The 20390-nt window shown below is 45.4% G+C and overlaps 1 protein-coding gene across 6 annotated transcripts in view; it reads right to left on the reverse strand.

Moving 5' to 3' along the window:
• Nucleotides 1-20390, reverse strand: part of PRIMA1 (proline rich membrane anchor 1) — a 76005-nt gene that overhangs the window by 33970 nt on the left and 21645 nt on the right. For 5 of the 6 annotated variants that reach the window (XR_013228571.1, XR_013228572.1, XM_077323546.1 and 2 more), the window contains one exon: nucleotides 18270-18420. Coding sequence is in view for 4 of the 6 variants with exons in the window: in XM_077323546.1 (XP_077179661.1) it covers nucleotides 18270-18420 (151 nt within the window). In the remaining 2 variants the exon portion in view is untranslated. Of the gene's footprint in view, nucleotides 1-18269; nucleotides 18421-19223; nucleotides 19297-20390 lie in introns of all 6 variants that reach the window. The other variant, XM_077323548.1, reaches the window with a different exon arrangement.

The raw sequence follows: 20390 nt of genomic DNA on the forward strand, positions 1-20390 counted from the left end.
ACTTCTACTACAAGTACAAGTGATGTGTCTAGTTAAGAGAATAGTTGGTTATTATATGCTGCTTTTCTCTACCCAAAGGAGGCTCAAAGTGGCTTACAGTCCCCTTCCCTTTCCTCTCCCCACAACAGACATCCTGTGAGGTGGGTGAGGCTGAGAGAGCCCTGATATTCCTGCTCAGTCAGAACAGCATTATCAGTGGTGTGTCGAGCCCAAGATCCCCCAGCTGGCTGCATGTGGGGGAGTGCAGAATCAAACCCAGCTCACCAGATTAGAAGTCTGCAGTCCTAACCACTACACCAAGCTGGCTCTTAGACTGGAAAGGAAGAATTCCTCTGTCCAAGGATATGGTGAAAGTGCGCACCAGGTAACGGAATCCAGAGTTCTTCAGGAAAATGTTGAAGTGTGAGGGCATAGCAACTGGAAACTTTTGTCTCTATACTTTCAGACCAAAGAGTTCTACCTTTCCCTCCCCCTCCTTTCTTCTGCTTTGCTTTTTAGCCACTGAAATGACATGTAGAAGGTGGAAGGTGTTCTGTAAGCAAAATATTCAGAGGCACACTTGCATTAAAACAAAAAGAATGCCTAATTAAGGAGGGGGGAAGAATGCTCCTATGCCTGGCGTGGAAATGTCTGATGAGCACGGCCTCTATTTATTTATTTATTTATTTATTTAGATTTCTGTAGTGAGGACAGAGGCGAGAGTTATACCTCACAGCTCTCTATGCCATGCACTCATTAAAGATGTACAGAAACATTTCAAGGCAAAAAGACCACAAATCTTATTTTTAATAGAAAGATATGTAAGAGTGAATGCACGGGGATAGAACTGATGACATTGGTTCTGAAGTGGCTTTTGCAGCATTTCAAGTAGAAGAAGAAGAGTTGGTTCTTATATGTTGCTTTTCTCTACCCAAAGGAGGCTCAAAGGGGCTTACAGTCGCCTTCCCTTTCCTCTCCCCACAACAGACACCCTGTGAGGGAGGTGAGGCTGAGAGAGCCCTGAGATTACTCAAGAAGAAGAAGAGTTGGTTCTTATATGCCGCTTTTCTCTACCCAAAGGAGGCTCAAAGGGGCTTACAGTCCTTCCCTTTCCTCTCCCCACAACAGACACCCTGTGGGGTGGGTGAGGCTGAGAGCCCTGATATTACTGCTCGGTCAGAACAGCTTTATCTGTGCCGTGGCGAGCCCAAGGTCACCCAACTGGCTGCATGTGGAGGAGGAGTGGGGAATCAAACACAGCTTGCCAGATCAGAAGTCCGCACTCCTAACCACTACACCAAGCTGGGTCCAATAATCGAACTTTGCCTTTGCAATCCTTCTTACAAAAGGCAGAACTGGCTTAACTGCAGCATACTAGTTTTTGTTGTCATTTTACCAAATGAATTAAATACTTTGACAAGGTAAGTTGAAAAGATAATACCCCACTTGAACATTCAGTGTAAGATGCCAAAATGTTTCAGCTCTGAATTTCAGAAAAAACAACAACACAGAATTAAGCTTTTAACGCTGGTACCAGTTAAAATCTGTTAAAAAGATCTGTTTCAAATATGTATCTTTAAAATGCCTGATATAATATTCACAATTACACCCCGGTGACTTCTTGGCATATCCAGAATGTCACCATATCAGCTTCACTTCACAGCTCCTGACCCTCAGAAATGCATCCGGCAATGCTTGATCAGTCATGGACAACAAGGTAAATTGCACCAAATCTCACATCAAGCTGATAATGGCATGCAGCATTTCCTCAGGTGAACCAGAATCTCAAGTTTTTCACAGGCTGTTGGACTGAGGACGTAAGTTGCAAAGTCCCAGGTAACTATTAAAATGGAACAACTATATTCAGCACAGAGCTGAATATTCAACTATATTCTGCACAGATTTGCAACGGCTGCATTTTGTGTTGGACTATAGCCAGCAAGAGAAACAATAGCCTGTTCAAGTGATCAAAATCACATCTGCTGGTCTGTCCAAGAACTGATACACCATAGTGGACTTCAACCCTGACCAGCATTTGGATGAAAGATATCCAAGGAACACCAGGGACATAACACAGGCAATGGGAGCCCATCTCTGAATGTCTCTCGCCTTGAAAACTCAGAGATTCAACAGCATTTTCTACCACCAATGTGAGAGCAAGAACTGGCATGAAGTTACATTCATGTGGACATAAATCTCATGGGTGACCAATTATACATGGGGCAGGTAGTCTGGGATGATGGCAGCAGGGCAAATCCTCGATTATGCATGATGCCGCCCCCATCCCAGCCCTGGCCTGGCACAGCACCCCGGATAGCCCATGGTATGAGAATGCAAGAACTCCTGCATTCTCTGCAATACCATGGGCACCATCTGCGGCCCTCCAGCCTAGCCCCATGTATAATCCCTGGCCTATGGTGTCCTGTAGGGACACCACACGACCCTGTCAGCTCCCTGTCAGAGCTGGACAGGGCATTTCCCCACACTCACCTTGGTGGGAGAGTGGCATGCCTCTCCCCTGCCATTGTGCAGTGGGGGCCCCCTGCCCCCCCAACTGCCACCGCCACCATGCAGCACACCAGGCTCTTCCAGACCTGGAGCTATGCGCACTATGCCAGGGCAGTCTGTGTATGCCGGGGGATTCCTTTTGCAATGTGTATGCGGAAAGCGGTGGGGCATGCCACCCCACCGCAAGGACCCAGCAGCAGCCCGGCATGGCTGCTGCTGTGCATAATCAGTCACTCCCTAGTACTTCCAAAGAACTTTTATCTTTTTCCTTTCTACCGTCTGAGATGTTTTACAAATCTTATTTTGTAGTATTCAGATGTATTATATTCTGCTCCTGTCTGATTCGCTTAGAGTAAACGGAGGTCAGAGGAAGACAAACAAAATCAGTCAGTTTATATAAAGGAATTGACAAGAATGTTTTCCAATCAGCAGAGCTGCATAGATCTCCTGCCTTTCTCTTCAGTAGCTTTGCTTGAAACCATAAATCCATAATCTCCAAGCAGTGTGCCTGGGCACACAATCAGATAAGATTAATTATGCCTTGGAAAATAAACAATATTGGATCGTCCATTGCACTGCACTGCTCTGCTCCCTGCTTTCCAGTGCTTTCTGCCAGTGTGGGACAGTGACATCCTTATGAAATTCCCGGAGACAGCCTGTCAGGTACAGGGGAATCCTCAAAGCATCATCATTCAACAGGAAGTACAGAACAAAAAGAAGTTGGGATTCTGGAAGACAACATTCACTGGGCTATCTTATAACCACAAGGAAGATGACTAATCATTGCTCCAAAGTTTTCTCTACTTGGAAATTAAGTAACATGTGCCTCCAGAAAATAACCCCAGCTATACTGCAGGATCCAAAGTTTGAGAATATTAGTGTTCATGTAATGTTTGACAACTGTTTGACAGCCAGGGATTCCCAGTCAGGGTCCCTGTGGAACCCTGGGGTTATATGAGAGCTCCCTGGAGGTTACATAACATTTCCAAGAAGTTCAAGATGGCCACTGACATCAATAGACATAATTGGAGCCTACTTCCCCTGTCGATCTACAGGCCTAGTCTCTCTCTCCACAATGGAAATGATAAATGATTGATTGGTTGGTTGGCTACCACGTCTTACTTCTGCACCTACTCCTTTGAAGGGGCATGTCACCACTTCCAGTGCTCCTTGAAGCCTGAAAAATATTCCAGGTCAGAAGGTTGAAAAGGTTGGTCTAAGCCAGTGATTCTCAACCTGGGGGTTGGGACCCCTTTGGGGGTCGAACAACCCTTTCATAGGGGTCGCAACAGGGCAAGCAGCTTGGCTGGGGGAAGCACCATCCACACAACGGCCTTGCGGTGTAGATCGAAATACAGTATTCGTCTGTCTGGAGCAGTGGTAAACAGCGAGAATGGCATGATGGGACAAGAGGCAGAAATGAGCTGAGAAACCCCGGGTTAGGGAAAAAAACAATTGATATACAAAATCATGAACAATGGATCACACCATTGGTCAGTTTTGGTTTAATTTCTGTGAAAGACCACTTGCATAATTTTATGGTTGGGGTCACCCCAACATGAGGATCTGTATTAAAGGATCATGGCATTAGGAAGGTTGAGAACCACTGGTTTAAGCTAACACAGGCTTTGAATTGAACCTACCAAGCTGTCTTCTACTCAGTCATATAGTTGATCCATTTAATCCAGGGCTGTCTACTCTAGCAGGCACCACCTGTCCATGATCTCAGGCAAGAAAAGATCTTTGTCACTACATGCCTCAAAGCAGGAACCTTCTGCATGCAAACTATGCTCTATCACTGACCCACAGGCCTTCAAAATTACAACACCCCATGACCAGAAAGCTAAGCTCAACATACCAGAATGACGATTACATTTAAAGTAACAAATTTTCATTTTTCTTGAATGCTTTAGGATGCTTTGGGCTGATCCTGCGTAGAGCAGGGGGTTGGATTAGATGGCCTGTATGGCCCCTTCCAACTCTATGATTCTATGATTCTATGAATGCAGCATCCTCAGTGACACAAGTACACAAAAATGACAAGGAAATGCTACCCAGCAGACCTGCTGTTGCATCAAAGGCAGTGCATAAGTACCTTTGCCCAAAGGCAACATGAACCACCAATTGAAAGATTTTTTAAAAACTTTGATGAGTATTACACTTCCAAATCTATATGTTTTCTGCATTATTAAGTATTTACTTGCTTGATCAATCTCATGAACGTCTTTTTTCACTTAAGAAATATGAAGTGGTTTTTAAAAGGCTTTTGACAGAGAATGTACCTTTAATACAGAGACCGCACGGGGTGAATGCCAAGGAACTATAGGTTTTACACACAGCATGGTCTGGAGGTCCATTAAATGCAGATAACACGTAATAAGTTCTAACCAGGATATAGCCAGCTTGGTGTCATGGTTAAGAGCAGTGGCCTCTAATCTGCAAAAGTGGGTTTGATTCCCCCCCTCCTCCAAGTAAAGCTAGCTGGGTGACCTTTGGCCAGTCACAGTTATCAGAGCTCTCTCATGCTGATTCTGCATGGGGAGAAAGGCTCACAGCAGGGCTAATCCCCGCTTATGCATGTTGTTTTCACGGGCTCAGCCCCAGCCCCCTCCCAGTCCTGATCTGCTTAAGGGTCTCTGGTGCCCCATGGCAAGGGAATGCATATATTTACATTTTCCCTTTTTCATCGCTGGCATCATTGCCGACCATGTTGAGCTAGCCCCATGCGCATAGGGAAGAGTTGGGCCTTTAAGACTTGGCTCCTCCCCTTGCCTACAGTGTCCTGGCAGGGACAGAAAATGCCCTTTTCGGCTCCGTGGCACTTTGTGGCAGCGTAGAGCTAAATGAGGCATTTTTAAACTTTACTGTGCCTTTATATCTTAATGATTGTTTGATTATTGCTAATTGTGCACCACATTCTAGATATTTTAAGGAGGATAGAGCACAAATATTTTAAAGACATAATCATTTTAGAGTAAATCTGAAGCCTAACAATAGATGTACTGCCCTTAGGTTCTGTTCAGCTATAATGACAACACTTGGCTAGCCATTATCGGAATGAGTCCTGCACATTCCTCCTAACTTGTCTCATCACATATGGCCAAGAGACTGAAGAAGAAGAAAGGAAAAGGAAGTGATTTTAGCTAACTGCTGCTGTGGCATCCTGTACTTTGATTAATTCTGTTTGTAAGATGCTCCTGACTCTCAGAAAGAACTTTGGGAGCAAACAGCAGGCTGCATGGCAATGGAAAAGGTGGAGAAAGATCCGTTATGACAATACTTTCTGCAAACTCTTCCTTTGGATCCAACCCAGTATTTGCTTTCACCGTCAAGTGCAAGCATCCACTTCCCTTTGTTTGCAATATGGAAGCTTCTATGCTTGGTCTTCTGTGTTACCATATTAACTTGGTTTCCAAAAGTCTAGTTCTAACTACAACCTATAAAACAGGAAACCTTTCTCCTATATTTCTAAAATGTGGCAGGGAAGATCTGACATTTGGGAGGTGGGGCTCTGTGGATGAGGACCAGAGCCTTTGAAAAATTTACTTGAACAAGATGGAAAATAAAGATGGTGCCCGACTGGAGATGCAACTGAAACAAATGGAAATGGAAGTAATAAAAAATATTTATTTTAGGATTTATATTCCACCCTGTCTTAGAAAGCTCAAGGCGGATGACCCACTGGGAAATAAATAAAAATAAACATCAGGGGCAACAAATCAACAAAAAGAAAGTTGGGTTGAAATGAAACATGTTTTGATCATCCCTAATGAAAACAGTCAAACTCAAACTTTACTGCACTAGGCTATAGGCCATCACAAGATCAGACAGCAATAAAATTGTTCAAAACAAACACAGATATGTCACGTTTTCACTAGAATAAAAATCACACTTAACCCATACATTCTGCTCATTATCCCACAGTATTTGCTACAAGGCCAGCTCGAATTTTTCTTGGGGTAATGAAAACAGAGACCTGCCAGGTTCTGGCTAGCCTGAAGAAGTGGGCTTGGCTCTGGTCAGTGCCCAGATGGGAGAGATCTCGAATCATTAAGCACACTATGCTGGATTTCCTCACATCCTTATATCTTCTCGATTCTACAAACAATTTGATAACAGCAAACAGAAGCTGAAGAGAACCTCTTCATTTTTGCCTCAGTTGCTTAGAATAGTAATAACCATTCTGGTCCACAGCATCCATCCCATATAGAAATACCATTCAGGATGTAGCACATAAAGCATGCTCAGAAAGCTAGGTCAGCCACACAGTATTAAATAACAAGTATTAAATAACATGTATCCTCTCTTAAGAGTGAATCAATGCACACTAGTGTCCAATCCAACTAATCAAGGGTAGCATTCATTCCACAGCATGAAGAGGAGAGAACAGGGAAGGCATCAATCTATAGATTCTGTCAACTAAGCACAATGTTAGCTTTGCCTCCTCCGCTTTCCATTGTGTGGAAATATAGTGCTACGATGTTGCTACAAATCTGTAGTTGTTTAAAAAAAAAGAAGAGTACTGGTTTTATTTCCCTTGGTTCCATTTTTGTCAGCATAAGCCCCCACGGCAGAGTCTAAAAATAAATATAATGAATGATACATGGAGTTGCACTCACCATTTTAAAAGATAAATGTTAGGCTTGCAGAAGGTGCCAGACTGACAGCCTTGGAAAGGGGGGGGGAACCCTTAATGTTCACAAGAGACAGTGCCTGGTAACAAGGGCACAAGCTCTGCTACCAAGCAGCTTGGAGAAACAAAGCAAACACACACAATAGTCATCCAGCATGAATACAAGCAGAGCTCAAAACTATGGATCCCGAGGCTGATTCCTTTTATTGAGTCTGCAGATTCGGTGATCACAGACTCCAAAACAGCTCTTTTTATTTAGCAACTCCAGCAACAGACTACAACTACTAAACAGAGAAAAACAGGCAAACTCATGCACTTTTATACCTTTCAGGCAGCCAGGTGTCTCCTCTGATTGGCTCTAAGCAGAGCCATCCGATTGGCCCTAAGCAGAGCAATCGGATTGGCTCTGGCAGAGTGATCAGGTTCCTTGATTGGTTAGTTCCTTGGCTAGCAGAGAACCCTCATTTGCATCTGTGTCCAAATTCCCACAGACATAACACCTTTCATAATGGGCCATGGGGCCAGATGACCTAATCCCACAAGCCATGTGCCAAAACCATCAAATGGTTTCCAAGTCACAACTCCCATGACTTGGACAAAACATAATCAAAACTGGCTGTTGCCATTGGTATTCTTCCAGTGACCTGTGAATCCACCCTGGACATTTAGTGAAACTGCTGAGACAGGCAAGAATACTCATGAATGTTCAAGCTGGTGAATAAAAAGAGGGAAAGCCAAATGATGGAAGTTGGATAAATGCGGCAGGTTCTGTGAAGAGAACTTATGGAGTTCAGAAAAGCCTTGCCCTAGATGGAGGGCAGGACAGGGCTGTATGGTGTTTACTGGAAGTAGGAACAGAAGAGAAGAACTTTGAGTTAGGAAATTCCTGGAGATTTTGGGGGTGTCATCCGGAGAGGGCAAAGTTTGAGACAGGCAAGGACCTTGGCAAGGTACAGTGTCATACGGTTCACCCTCCAAAGCAACCATTTTCTTCAGGGGAATTGGAGACCACTTGTAATATCAGGAAATCTCTAAGATCCACCTGGAGGTTGGCATCCAGAGAAGAAGAGCCAGATCACTGAAGGCTGAAATCAAAATAGATAGCGGGCTTGGAAACTAAGGCCTAAGGGAGTGTGGTGACAGAGAAGGTGCACAGAAAGAGAAATGGGAAAAGAAGGAGTCAAAGGGAAAACATAACACTGGAAGAGATTGACTTGTACAAGGCTGAGGGATAGGAAAGACTGCAGTAACAATACTGACTGAAAAACGGAGCGGGGTATAGAAAGCTGGGAAATGAAGGGATGAATCTATTTATATCTTGCCTGTCCTGTTAAAAAGGGACTGAAGTGCAGAACAGGCAGTGGCGTTAAAGAAACAAGGTTTGAAGAGGATGAAACAGAGGGCAACACTCTGTCAGTTGACAGGAGCTCCGTGACTGGATAAAAAGTGAACTCTCTCTCTCCTTGCCCACCTCTCTGGTCTTGATCTGAGTACAGCTACAGATCATGTGCTGTCTTATCTAGTTGGAGCCTGAGAAGGCAGGGAGTGGAGAGAAGAAGAGAATAGTCAGTGGGGGACAGTAACTTATCTCACATAACCCAATACTGAGCACTGGTAACCCCTCTTTTGGATTCTGGGAATGCAAAGATGCAAAAGTGGCACATTAAACATGTACCCAAAAGGAGCTAGGGAAACATCCCTATAGGGCAGCCTTTCTCAACTCTTTTTACCATTGAGAAACCCCTGAAATATTCTTCAGGCTTCAAGAAACCCCAGAAGTGGCGTGATATGCATAATATGGTTTGGAAACATAGCTGTGTACCAGCCTACCTAGGGGCCCTCCTCTTCCCACCCCTTCCAGGCCCATCACTAGGCATTTGGGGAGGGGAGGGAGGTCAACATGACCATATATGGTCATATCATCCGATATATGTTTAACAAATGTTTTTAAAACTAGAAATTTAGCCTGCTGCAGGGTAAATGCAGAGGGCGCTAGCGGGCCTGGTGAGTTGGGTGGGGCGTCTCCGGGCCTCGCACCCGCTCGCAAGAGGGCATTGAGCGAGGCGGCAGCTCCCGCCCCCACCCCCGGCTCGCTGGCTACCTGAGGGGAGTTGCGGCGGTCTTGTTCTCCCGGCGTCTGCCCTGTCGCTGGGGCCGCGGGCGCCGGCAGTGCCGCGGCCAGTGGCTGAGGCATTGCCGCAGGGCGCTGGTGGCAAGGTGGGGCAGTAGGCGAGGCGCGGTGTGAGCGGGCGGGATGGCGGCACTGGAGCGTGCGGAGGCGGCGGCTGGCGGCGGCGCTCCTGGATCCGCGGAGGCGTTGTGTGAGTGGGCGGTGGAGGCAGCGGCGGCGCTGGCGTGTGGCGCGGCGGTGGCTGCAGGGATTTGCAGCGGTGTGGCGGATCGCGGCATGGGCGGAGGCGCAGGCGAAGGTAGCATTGGGAGGGCAGAGGCTTGGGCGTGGCGGCTGGTTGTGTTTGGCGGCGGTGGGGAGGCGGTGAGTTGGCGGCGGGGTCATGGGCCGTGTCTTCGGGGTGGCGTGGCAGCAGCGTGCGACCTAGCGTGGCCGGAGCAACGGAGGGAATGGCGGTCGGCCGCAAGCGGCCGAGAGGGGAGGCAGATTGGGAGGCGCACCTCCCGATTGGTGAGTCCGGCGGCAAGGGACCAATGGCGAGCCGCACTGTGCATGGCTCGCTATTGGTCCCTTGGCGGCAGACTGACACTCGGAGGGCCCAATCAGCAGGTGCTTTGCGTCTGCCGATTGGGCCCTCCAAGTGTCAGTCCGGGGGAAGGGGCCTATGGGCACCCTTCCTCATCATGGACAGGGCCCGCCGCCATGGCCCTTAAATTATTTAATCCGCGGAGCGGGTTAAAGATAATTAACTCCCATGCATTCAGGAAACCCTACCAAGGCCATTAAAAAACCCCAGGGTTTCACGAAATCCTGGTTGAGAAAGCCTGCTATAGAATCATAGAGTTGGAAGGGACCTCTAGGGTCATCTAGTCCAAACCCCTGCAGAATGCAGGAAATTCACAACTATCTGCACACCCACAATGACCCCAATTCCCAGATGTTGCCCCCAATTCCCAGATGATGCCCCTCCAAAAAAATAAACAAACAAAAACAGAATCACTGGCTAGTCTGGAAGAACTTCACCTTCTGATCCCAAAGTAAATCCCCCATTTATTAGCAAAATATTTTAAAATGTTAGGTGGAAAACCTCTCTAGATGTTGCTAGAAATGTATAGAACCACACGGAGGATGAGGTGTGTGAGTGGAAGAATATGAACAGAATGGGCTATTTTTACACTTAATTTTCTGAGTCCATAATCTTTCCCTCTGCCAAGAGAATACAGAAAATGCATAAAAGTGCTGAAATGCATCAATCATGACTGGTCTCCCTTAAAGCTTCCTATGTGTTGTTTGCAGATGGCTTAATATGTTCAAAGATGAATTAATATGAACACAAGAACAACATCAAGTCTCCTCAAATAAACTCTCTTTTTCTTGCTTAAAATGGGTTACATCCAAGGTCAAGGCACAGTGAACTGCCCCCAGGCTTTGGATGAAAGAATACAATCAGAGGGGTTTTTTTGTTTGTTTTCCAGCTGTGCCCAAGCTTCAAGCAGATGTCTTAACAGCTCTTTTATTTAAAGGCATGAGGATTCTCTCCGCAGAACGGAGCTGCTGATACCTCACTACTAGCAGATTCTTAAGACTTCCCAGGGTATGGCATTAAGGTTGTGGCCCATGGTACATGGGTTCACTAGAACAGGGGCAGTCAACCTGTGGTCCTCCTGATGTCCATGGACTACAATTCCCATGAGCCCCTGCCAGTGTTTGCTGGAGGGCAGGATGCTGTTTCCGTTGATTGCAGAGGAGAGGACACACAGTAATGGGTTTAAACTACAGTACAACAATATAGACTAGATATCAGGGGAAAAAATTTCACTGTCAGAGTAGTTCAGCGGTGGAATAGGCTGCCTAAGGAGGTAGTGAGCTCCCCCTCACTGGCAGTCTTCAAGCAAAGGTTGGATACACACTTTTCTTGGATGCTTTAGGATGCTTAGGGCTGATCCTGTGTTGAGCAGGGGGTTGGGCTAGATGGCCTGTATGGCCCCTTCCAACTCTATGATTCTATGAATTGTAGTCCATGAACATATGGAAGACCACAGGTTGACTACCCCTGCACTAGAAGACTACATTAATTAATCATGTGGTGGTGGAAATTGCCATCAAGTGAAAGCTGGCTTACAGCAACCCCACAGGGTTTTCAAAGCAAGAATCTTTCAGAGGTGGTTTGCCATTGCCTGCCTCCAGGTCAAAACCGTGATATTCTTTGGAGTTTCCCATCCCTTTACTAGCTAGGGCTAGCTTTTGAGATCTAACAAGACTGAGCCAGCCTGGATAAGTGATGCTGCCCTATACTAAAACATATCATTGAGTAGATAGTATTTATTTACATTATTTAGAGGTTGTCTTTGTCTCCGGAACTTTAGGATTAAAAGAAGAAGAAGAAGAGTTGGTAATTATCCCCCACTTTTCACTGATTGAAGGAGTCCCAAAGCAGCTTACAATTATCCTCCCTTTCCTCTCCCCACAACAGACCCCCTGTGGGGTAAGTGGGGCTGAAAGATCTCTGACTGGATTACTTGGTCAAAACAGCACTAGCAGGACTGTGACGAGCCCCAGGTCATCCAGCTCTCTGCCTGTGGAGGAGCAGAGAACGAAACCCAGCATGCCAGATTTGAACCTGCTGCTCTTAATCACTACACCAGGCTGGCTCTCAAAATCAATATAATCAACAAAGTGGAACATCCAAGAGATAACACAATGAGACTTGACTGGTAGAAATCTGGAAACCAAACTGAGGAGAATGTAGGAAGTAGGCATGCAATGAAAGAGTAATGTGGACCACAAACTCAGGAACCAGTGATTAGATTACCTGGCTATAGAGGTGGGCCACGGTTAAATGTCACACTCTGCCATTAAAATCCCCGTGTGATTTCTGTGATTTTTCTCTCAGGAGCTATCATACCACTCAAGAAAGACATAGATGAACAGAGCTGCTACCACATGGAGATGGCGGCTGAGCTAAAAACCAATCTCGGCCCTCCCTCCCTTCTGAGCTATAGCCTGCAAATGGATGGTAATGGCAACCTCAGACTCCCTACAAGGGCATTCCACTGGCCCTGAAATAACCAAGTTATTTAAGTTTCCTTCAGTGCCATCCACACAAATGTTTAAAATTCCACATCCAAACTGCACAATTTGTGCTGATATCATTGCCAAACATCTACTTCCACACCATGGTTTCTGTTATTATTATTATTATATTTTGACAATGGCACTTGCTCAAGTACAAATCATTAACAAATTAGGGTGCACTATCATGGCCAAGACCCAAGGCCTGGGCATTCTAAAGAGAAGATTTACTTCTGAAAAACAAAACAGAACAATACAATTACAGTGTGAAGGACAGGAATCCTGGTCAATGATGTAACTTCCTTGGGACAGCAACAACTTCATTATATTAAGTGAGAGCCAGGGGCAGCCTTGAACACACTGAACTTGGATGAGCTAATAATATCTTCCAAGAAGAGGCGTCCAGCTAACCAGGCTCTAGTGTCCATAGCTTTCATTCACACATTATTTCAGAGACAATTAAATCCTGAAGCTGTACTCCAGACTGTAGGTCTTGCACCTGTTTAAGAAGTTGTACACCCTGACCTGGATGCCTACTTTAACCAAATCTCAGAAACTAAACAGAGCTAGTACTTGGTTAATAATTGGGAGATAGTCCTGGTTAGCCGTGGTTAGTACTTGGATAGTAGACCAAGCAGACCAACCAGAGGCAGGTAATCCCCCTCTGTTCATTGGTTACATTAAAAGCATATGGATTCACCATAAGTTAGCTGCGACTTGATGGAACTTTCTACCACCAAGACACTGCACACAAAAAGAAAATCTTTTTCTTTCAGTACTTGGATCACATGTGTTCTCCCCGATGTACTGCATCCGTCAGAGCAAAAACAGGTCCGCTTACATAGAGCTGGCATGCAAAGGTCCCTCTACCCCCCCAAAACACAGTCTGTTTAGCGAAACAGGAAAAAGGATCCTTGATGGCAAAGCAGTGTGTAGGGGATTGTTACATTTGTAACACATAACAGACTCAATTTTCTTTATTATTCCATACTCAAAATGGAACCAGTGCTGAATCTGCACTTATTTTGTTTATTCCATTGTCAGTCCTGTTGAATTCAGATTGATTTGAACTCGGGTCTTCTTCTCCCCCGCCCCTCCCCATTGAAACAGAAAAGTGTTCTGCATGTGCTTAGGGAGGCTCAGAAGGGGAGGGGGAGGCAAGCACAGTCTTTCTTGGGTTTCTTGAAGGGGAGGGGGAAGAGGGTTGCAGACAGCAGAGGAGGGAGAAAAAAATCCAAGACGCAAATCTCTACCAACAGAAGGCTTCTGTTGGGAAATTAGGGGCTTCCCCATTAAAACAAGCTTGTCACCTGGGCAGCCTTGGCCAATCAGGGCTTCTCTACCACGGAGCTCCAGCGATCTGCATGATTTCTCATCAGATTCAATCCGGTTCTGAAAATATTGAGGGTTATTTCCACTCCTAAATATTTCAGAATAAAGGTAGGGTCACTCAGGATCAATCATGCTTGTTGCAGAGAGAAAATTAAAATCGGACAAAATCAAAATGGAAATCGCATTCCGTGGAGATGGCAGGGACTGAATCGACCTGGGATTGGAATAAAAGCTCCGTGCAGCTTGAACCCAGGAGACCTGGGGGCCCTGACAGAGCTGACTCAGTTCCACAGGGTGTGCGAGAAGGAGCTCTTCCATCAGTTGGGACCAATGAACTCCAGCAATAACATCATTCAAGCGCCCCTCTGGATGAATTCCCCCCACAAAATCCAAAATCTAACTTGTACTTCATGAGAGCTACTCAAAAGCACTAATATTAGTCATCAACTGGTCCAATTGCTTTAATGGGTATAAATAGTTTAATTATTATGTTTAAAATAAGATGATTTGTTTGTTCTGTAAGAATTGTTGTATGGTTTTATACTGAAATATATGCTGGAAACAGCCCCGAGCCAGCTAAGCGGAGAAGGCAGTCAAGAAATCGCAAAACAAACAAACAAACATAAATAAAGCTGCCATTTTTGATGTTACTTACCCTCTCCCGCAAAGACTGATGAAAAGGACTACAGTCTACAAAAGCATATGTTTCTAGCACTAGTGATACCAGGCAGACGGAGGCTACAGCCAAAATAATCCAGAGTCTTGTAAGCAATTACAAAAAGAATAATTAGGGCATAAGCTTTGTGGCGCTGGAGCCCACTGGATTACAGGCATGCATTTCTTTCTCTCTCTCTCTCTTTCTCTCCCTTCCTCTCTCCCTCCCTCCCAATGTGAAATTCATCAATTCCCCAGTTCTGAAAATGATACTTTCAGATTTGGAATGATGAAGGCAATTGTCACAACTACCCTAATGCCAGTGCTATTCCTGCGAAGGTGAGAGGAATACGAACACTACGAAATGGGCAGTGCTGATGCCGGGGAGCTGTATTGATATTTTAAAATATATGTCTTGCCGCAGCCGCTGCATAAATGTATCATTCTCAACAAACCATTACCCAAGGTAGAAGTTCTAGCTCAGCAAAGAGAACTGGACTCCATGGCTCTCTTTAGAAGAAAAAGAAAAAGTATTGGTTCTTATATGCCACTTTTGTCTACCAGAAGGAGTCTCAAAGCAACTTACAATCTCCTTCCCTTTCCTCTCCCCACAACAGGCACCCTGTGAGGTAGGTGAGGCTGAGAGAGCCCTGATATCACTGCTCGGTCAGAACAGATTTATCAGTGCTGTGGCAAGCCTAGGTCACCCAGCTGGCTGCATGTGGGGGAGCAGTGAATCAAACCTGGCTCACCAGATTAGAAGTCTGCACTCCTAACCACTACACCAAGCTGGCTCCCTGAAGCTCAGCTGATGGTTCTGATATTCAGAATGTCTGCAAAGTGCCTTGCCTCCTCCCTTCCACTGGCTGAGGGGAAGGCTGACAAAAGAACTCTAAGGAAACTGCATCAGCTGGGAGTCACTGGGAGCAGCGGTACCACCAGAGCCTCCTTCCTAGACTGGCCGGAGATTCTTACTGAATGGATCGGGCAACCCAAGGAAAGTGGGTCTCAAGGTAAAGTGAGCAATACAGAAGTTTGCTTTTGACAGAGAAAGCAAATTAACTGAGCTGGGAGCAAAGGAAAATTTTGCAGAAGGTGTTGAATAATATGGAGGAGAGTTTGTTGAACACTTTCCCTTTGCCAAGCAGCCTGCTATTTAACCCAGGCTGCTTGGCAAAGGGAAAGTGTTCAACAAACTCTCCTCCCCCCAAGTCCTTTCTAAGAGTCAGGAGATGCTCCCAAACAAAGTTCCTCAAAGCACAACAGTAACAAGTTGGTAAAATCGCTTCCTCCCTCTCTCTCTGGAAGCTTCAGTCTCCAAGCCACATGTGAGGAGATGAGGTAGGGGGTTATATGAAGAACTTATAAAGACAGGAGCTGTCATTAGAGCTGAACAGAACCTAAGGGAAAATGCCTCTATTGATACTCTCCAGACGTACCAATCTATTACCACTCTTCAGATTTATATCTGTGCCTATACGGAGAGTGTCTGATGGTCTTGCCAGTCCAGCACTGGCAACCCCTGAGAGACGAGGGGAGTACGGGTCACAACAAAAGGTGTCATGCCTATGCTGCAATATTGCTTTCAGTTACGGATGCCAGAGCCCCACTGCGGATCAGCTGGCTGGCATGGGGAAATTACTGCAAAAAGGAGGGAGGAACACATGACATCTCAGCGACACGCCTCTGTGCCTTCAATGGGACCCAGGAGTGATGCAGGCACAATGGGGACAAAGCTAATTCTAATGATAGCTAATTCAACCATTGAGTTTTTGCTCAAAAGCCAGAGCGTGGCTCCCATGTGACTACATCACTTCCGAGGCATGTTGGAGGGCCCGTGGGCACATTACTGAAACCTGCAAAGAAACTCTCCGCTCCCAGTCAGCTTACCCACCCCCCCATTCCCTGCCAGCTGCCTGGAGGAACCTGGCAATCCTGCTTTCAGTGAAAACCTGGAAGTGACATCACAATATCAGCATGGTCCTGTAGGATTCATCCAAACTCTACAGCACAGGTAGCCAAACTGTGGCCAGGGCTGGTAGGGGCTCATGGGAATTGTACTCTCTGGACATTGGGAGATCCACAGTTTGGCCTCCCCTACTCTACGGTGCTGGAGAAGACTCTTGCGAGTCCCTTGGACTGCAAGGCGAACAAACCGGCTCCCCTGCTCTTTCTAATCTACCTTATCAATCTAATATACCTTATCAAGGTGTTGGGAGGATAGTATGAAGGAAAGGTAGCTTGTATGTGATTCTGACATATTGGTAGAAAGGATGTTAAAAAATTCCAGTGAGAGTCTGACTATCAAAGGGTACGTGAAACACATAAATAAATTATGCTGCCATTTTTGATGTTACTCTGCAGAGGACAGGACCAGCCCAGGAAGCCAGGCACCATGGCGGCAGAGTTTCCCCATACTGGCCCACTCGGTGGAGGGCAGGACCAGCCTGGGAAGACAGGTACCAAGGAGGCAGAGCTTCCTTGGCCTGCCCCACTGTGCAAAGGGTGGGACTGGCTGGAGGAGCATGTCGCCACGGTAGCTTAGCACCTGTGGCTTGCTTCAGGGGCGGTGCTTCACCCTGTAGTGGCCACACAGGTCACATAATGGTCCTTGCCTGCTTCACGGGCAGCGACCTAGCCTCCTATGCTGCTGGCCTCCCTACATCTTCTGGCATGCTCCTTGATGGGGGGGGGGCTAGGGATGTCACATTCACACCCCTTTCCATCCCAAGGGGTGCACCAGAAGATGTGTTCCACATCAAAAATGGACTGAATGATGACGAGGCAGTTTTTATACCCTGCTTCTTACTACTCAAAGAAGTCTCAAGGTGGCTTAAAATCGCCTTCCCTTCCTTTCCCCACCACACCCTGTAATGTAGGTGGGGCTGAGAGAGCTCTGACAGAAACTGCTCTGTGAGAACAGTACTATCAGGACTGTGACTAGCCCAAGGTCACCCTGCTGGCTGCATGTGGAAGACCAAGGAATCACATCTGGCTCACCAAATTAGAAACCGCTGCTCTTAACCATCACAACACACTGGCTCTGATAAATGTTCCCCAAGGAAGCCATCCCCTTCCAGGGAACTCCTCCTGTAGGTAACACTGCCAGTCCATCCAACAGAAAACCCTCATCTTTCTACAATCACGAATCAGAATCAAAGGCTACTGGTCCGGCTGTCATGGAAACCTGATCCTGTACCACAAAACAGAACATCTACACACAGCCCCAACACAGATTTCAAGAACTATGTTTTTTAGGTTGCGTCACTCTTTACAGCCTTGTTTAACTACTCACTCTGTGTAATCCTGGTAAGAGGGTGACAGAAAGTGCTGTAGCGTTTTCCAGGTAAGGGATAAATAAAGGTGGTTTGCCAGTTCCTGTCTCTACCTAGCAACCCTGACTTCTTAGGTAGCCTTCCATCCAAGTACTAACCATGGTAGATCCTGCCCAGCTCCCAAGATCTGAAGATATTGGGCTAGCGTAGGCCATCCAAGTCACGGCACAGGAATCCCACACTCTTTATGCAAGAACACTGGGGGCACACTCTGTGCTCATGGACACCAATACTGCTCGTCATATTTCACCAAGAAAAGCACAACTATCACCGTTTCCTTTTTTTTCTCGTTGAGAGGTAAGCCTGTTGGGGAACACTATAAATCCATCAAAATACTGGATCATAAAATATTTACGCAAACCATAAGGCAACCTAGGAAATGATCTTCTCTGGGGCCTCCAGTGATAATGAGTTGCTTCGAGAAAGGAGGAACCACACGGCTTCGGACAAAGGAGGAATCTGCCAGGCCCCTTTGCAGCAAACCCTGTTCAATGAGCAAAAGAATCTTCTTTCTTTAGTTAGAACATCTATACTACTGACCAATGGAAAATGCAAGTTAAGCTACAGTAGCCATCCCTCTTGTGCTTTTCCTATTAAAAATATATACAAATATATATCCACTTACATGATGAGACCCCAAGCAACCTTGGCGGTGGAGGGGGCGGTGGCGGTGGCGGTAATGGAGGTGGTCTACACTGGCAGATCTGTTGGCAACTGTCTGTAACTTTCTCTGCTACAGGCCTGGAGCATGATTTTTGAGGTTCACCCTGAGTGATCTGCAAAGGAAAGGAAAGACACAGTAATAATTACTTAGCGAATGCATTTACAATGCTTAAAAACATTAACAAATACCATCAGCATCTGATAGCATTCATCCCTCTTTTGATGCACAGTCTTTGTGGACAGACCAAGAGATCTCTTCCCCCAAATACCCCCCAAATACCTACATGGAAGAGGGCATTCCACCCTCTTCCATGTCAAGCACAAACTTCTCATCCTTAACTATGCATTTGTTTGCAGTCACCCAACTGTTTCTTTCCCCCTTACTTTCCATGAAGTCTTTGCTCTTCCAACTTCCACCCTTCCTCAAATCTCCTGCTCTTTTTAATTTCTTTGCTCAGTTCCCTTACGGGTTTCCATTCAGGGAATCTGCTTCCTGAATCCGTATGTGATGGCCACCTCCCTCAGAATCCAGCCCTTTCTTAAAAGCCAGCTTGTCAATGAATGCTTTTTCAGTCCATCGCTACAACCCTTATTCCCACACATAAACAAGCTGCAGTATATAAAACCATGTTGGTTCATATTCATCCCTTGCTACTCTGATGATTCCCTCTCTTGTCCTCCCCTTGTCAAACTCTCATTATGCAAGACCTGTCTTTTCGGTTTATGAAATTTGGTTTATGAAATTTGCTGCATAAGCAAAACGGCCTACAAGGTTTGTTCGCAACTGGTTAGATTAATTGATTTAAAGTATTCTGATGGATTCAATACGTGGCTTTAATGACCCAAGCGGGATCTTAAAAATACCGTGGATTATTTTTTAATCTAAGTATCTACAAAAGCTGCAAGTGGCAGGTACCTTCTTAGAAGAGGCATTCTTCTTTTTCTCACCCAGGATGGAATGCCTCTTCAAAGACACATGCATACATAATCTAAAAATAAAACAAAAAAAAACAAAACAAATACTTTTGTCCTTCCAGATTTCGTCTGCATTTGAAAATGTATACATATTTAATAAACGAATTGAAAAACTGCAATGCATATGATTGACTGTGGAGCCCTCAGTCCAGCGATAGACCTGTAGAGAAAACTAAACAACCGCTTCATGGCATATTGCTCTCTGCTGGAAACCCAGAATTACTAGCGACGATAAAGAACCTGCAAGCACTCGAAACATTTGGATGAACGGTTCCAGTGAAGTTTCTTCAAAGACCCATTAAATACAATGAAATTCTTACTGACAAAGGCAGCACTTGAGATAGTTTTGTTCATTCATCTACATGCAAATTATGTCTTTTGCCCTTGACAAATAAGTGTCTTTCTGCAAGTGCCTTCCCTTAGCTGTGAAGAAACAGGAGGTTTACTAGAGAAAGAGCATATTCCTCTTTGGCTCTTCCAAACCAGATCTTTGGCTGAACAAAAATTCTGAGTGTTGAGGCTGTACCTTCGCTATGGACATTAGAATGTTGCACATGCCATTTATAGTAATGATTGTCTATGCAGGACGTCAAAGTTACTAGCATTTTTTACTTCCCTGAATTCCTTAGATAATTTACATTGTATTGTGGATGATATACTTTAAGGTCTTTCTAAATTTTTACCCAGTTCTGGGATCACAAGAAATTTGGGGTCACCAAGGATCACCAGCGTGGTGTAGTGGTTAAGAGCAATGGCCTCTAATTTATAGAACCATGTTTAATTCTCCACTCCTCCACATGCTGGATGACCTTGGGCCAGTCACAGATCTCAGAGTTCTCAGCCCCAACTATCTCACAGAATATCTGTGAGACGAAGGGAAGGCAGTTATAAGCTGCTTTGAGACTCCTTTGTGTAGTGAAAATCAACCCTTCTTCCAAATATTGGAAAAATGCAGAAAACATCTCATTAGATAAATGGTGAAATAAAATTAGGCAATTTATGATTTTGCAAAGAATAACCAATGATATGAAGGTATTTTTTTGGGAGGTTAACTGGTAAATTAATTAAGGATTTTTCAGAATGTAATATATGTGAAATGATACTGTAG

The sequence above is a fragment of the Paroedura picta genome, chromosome 2 (assembly GCF_049243985.1).
Source record: "Paroedura picta isolate Pp20150507F chromosome 2, Ppicta_v3.0, whole genome shotgun sequence".
NCBI lineage: Eukaryota > Metazoa > Chordata > Lepidosauria > Squamata > Gekkonidae > Paroedura > Paroedura picta.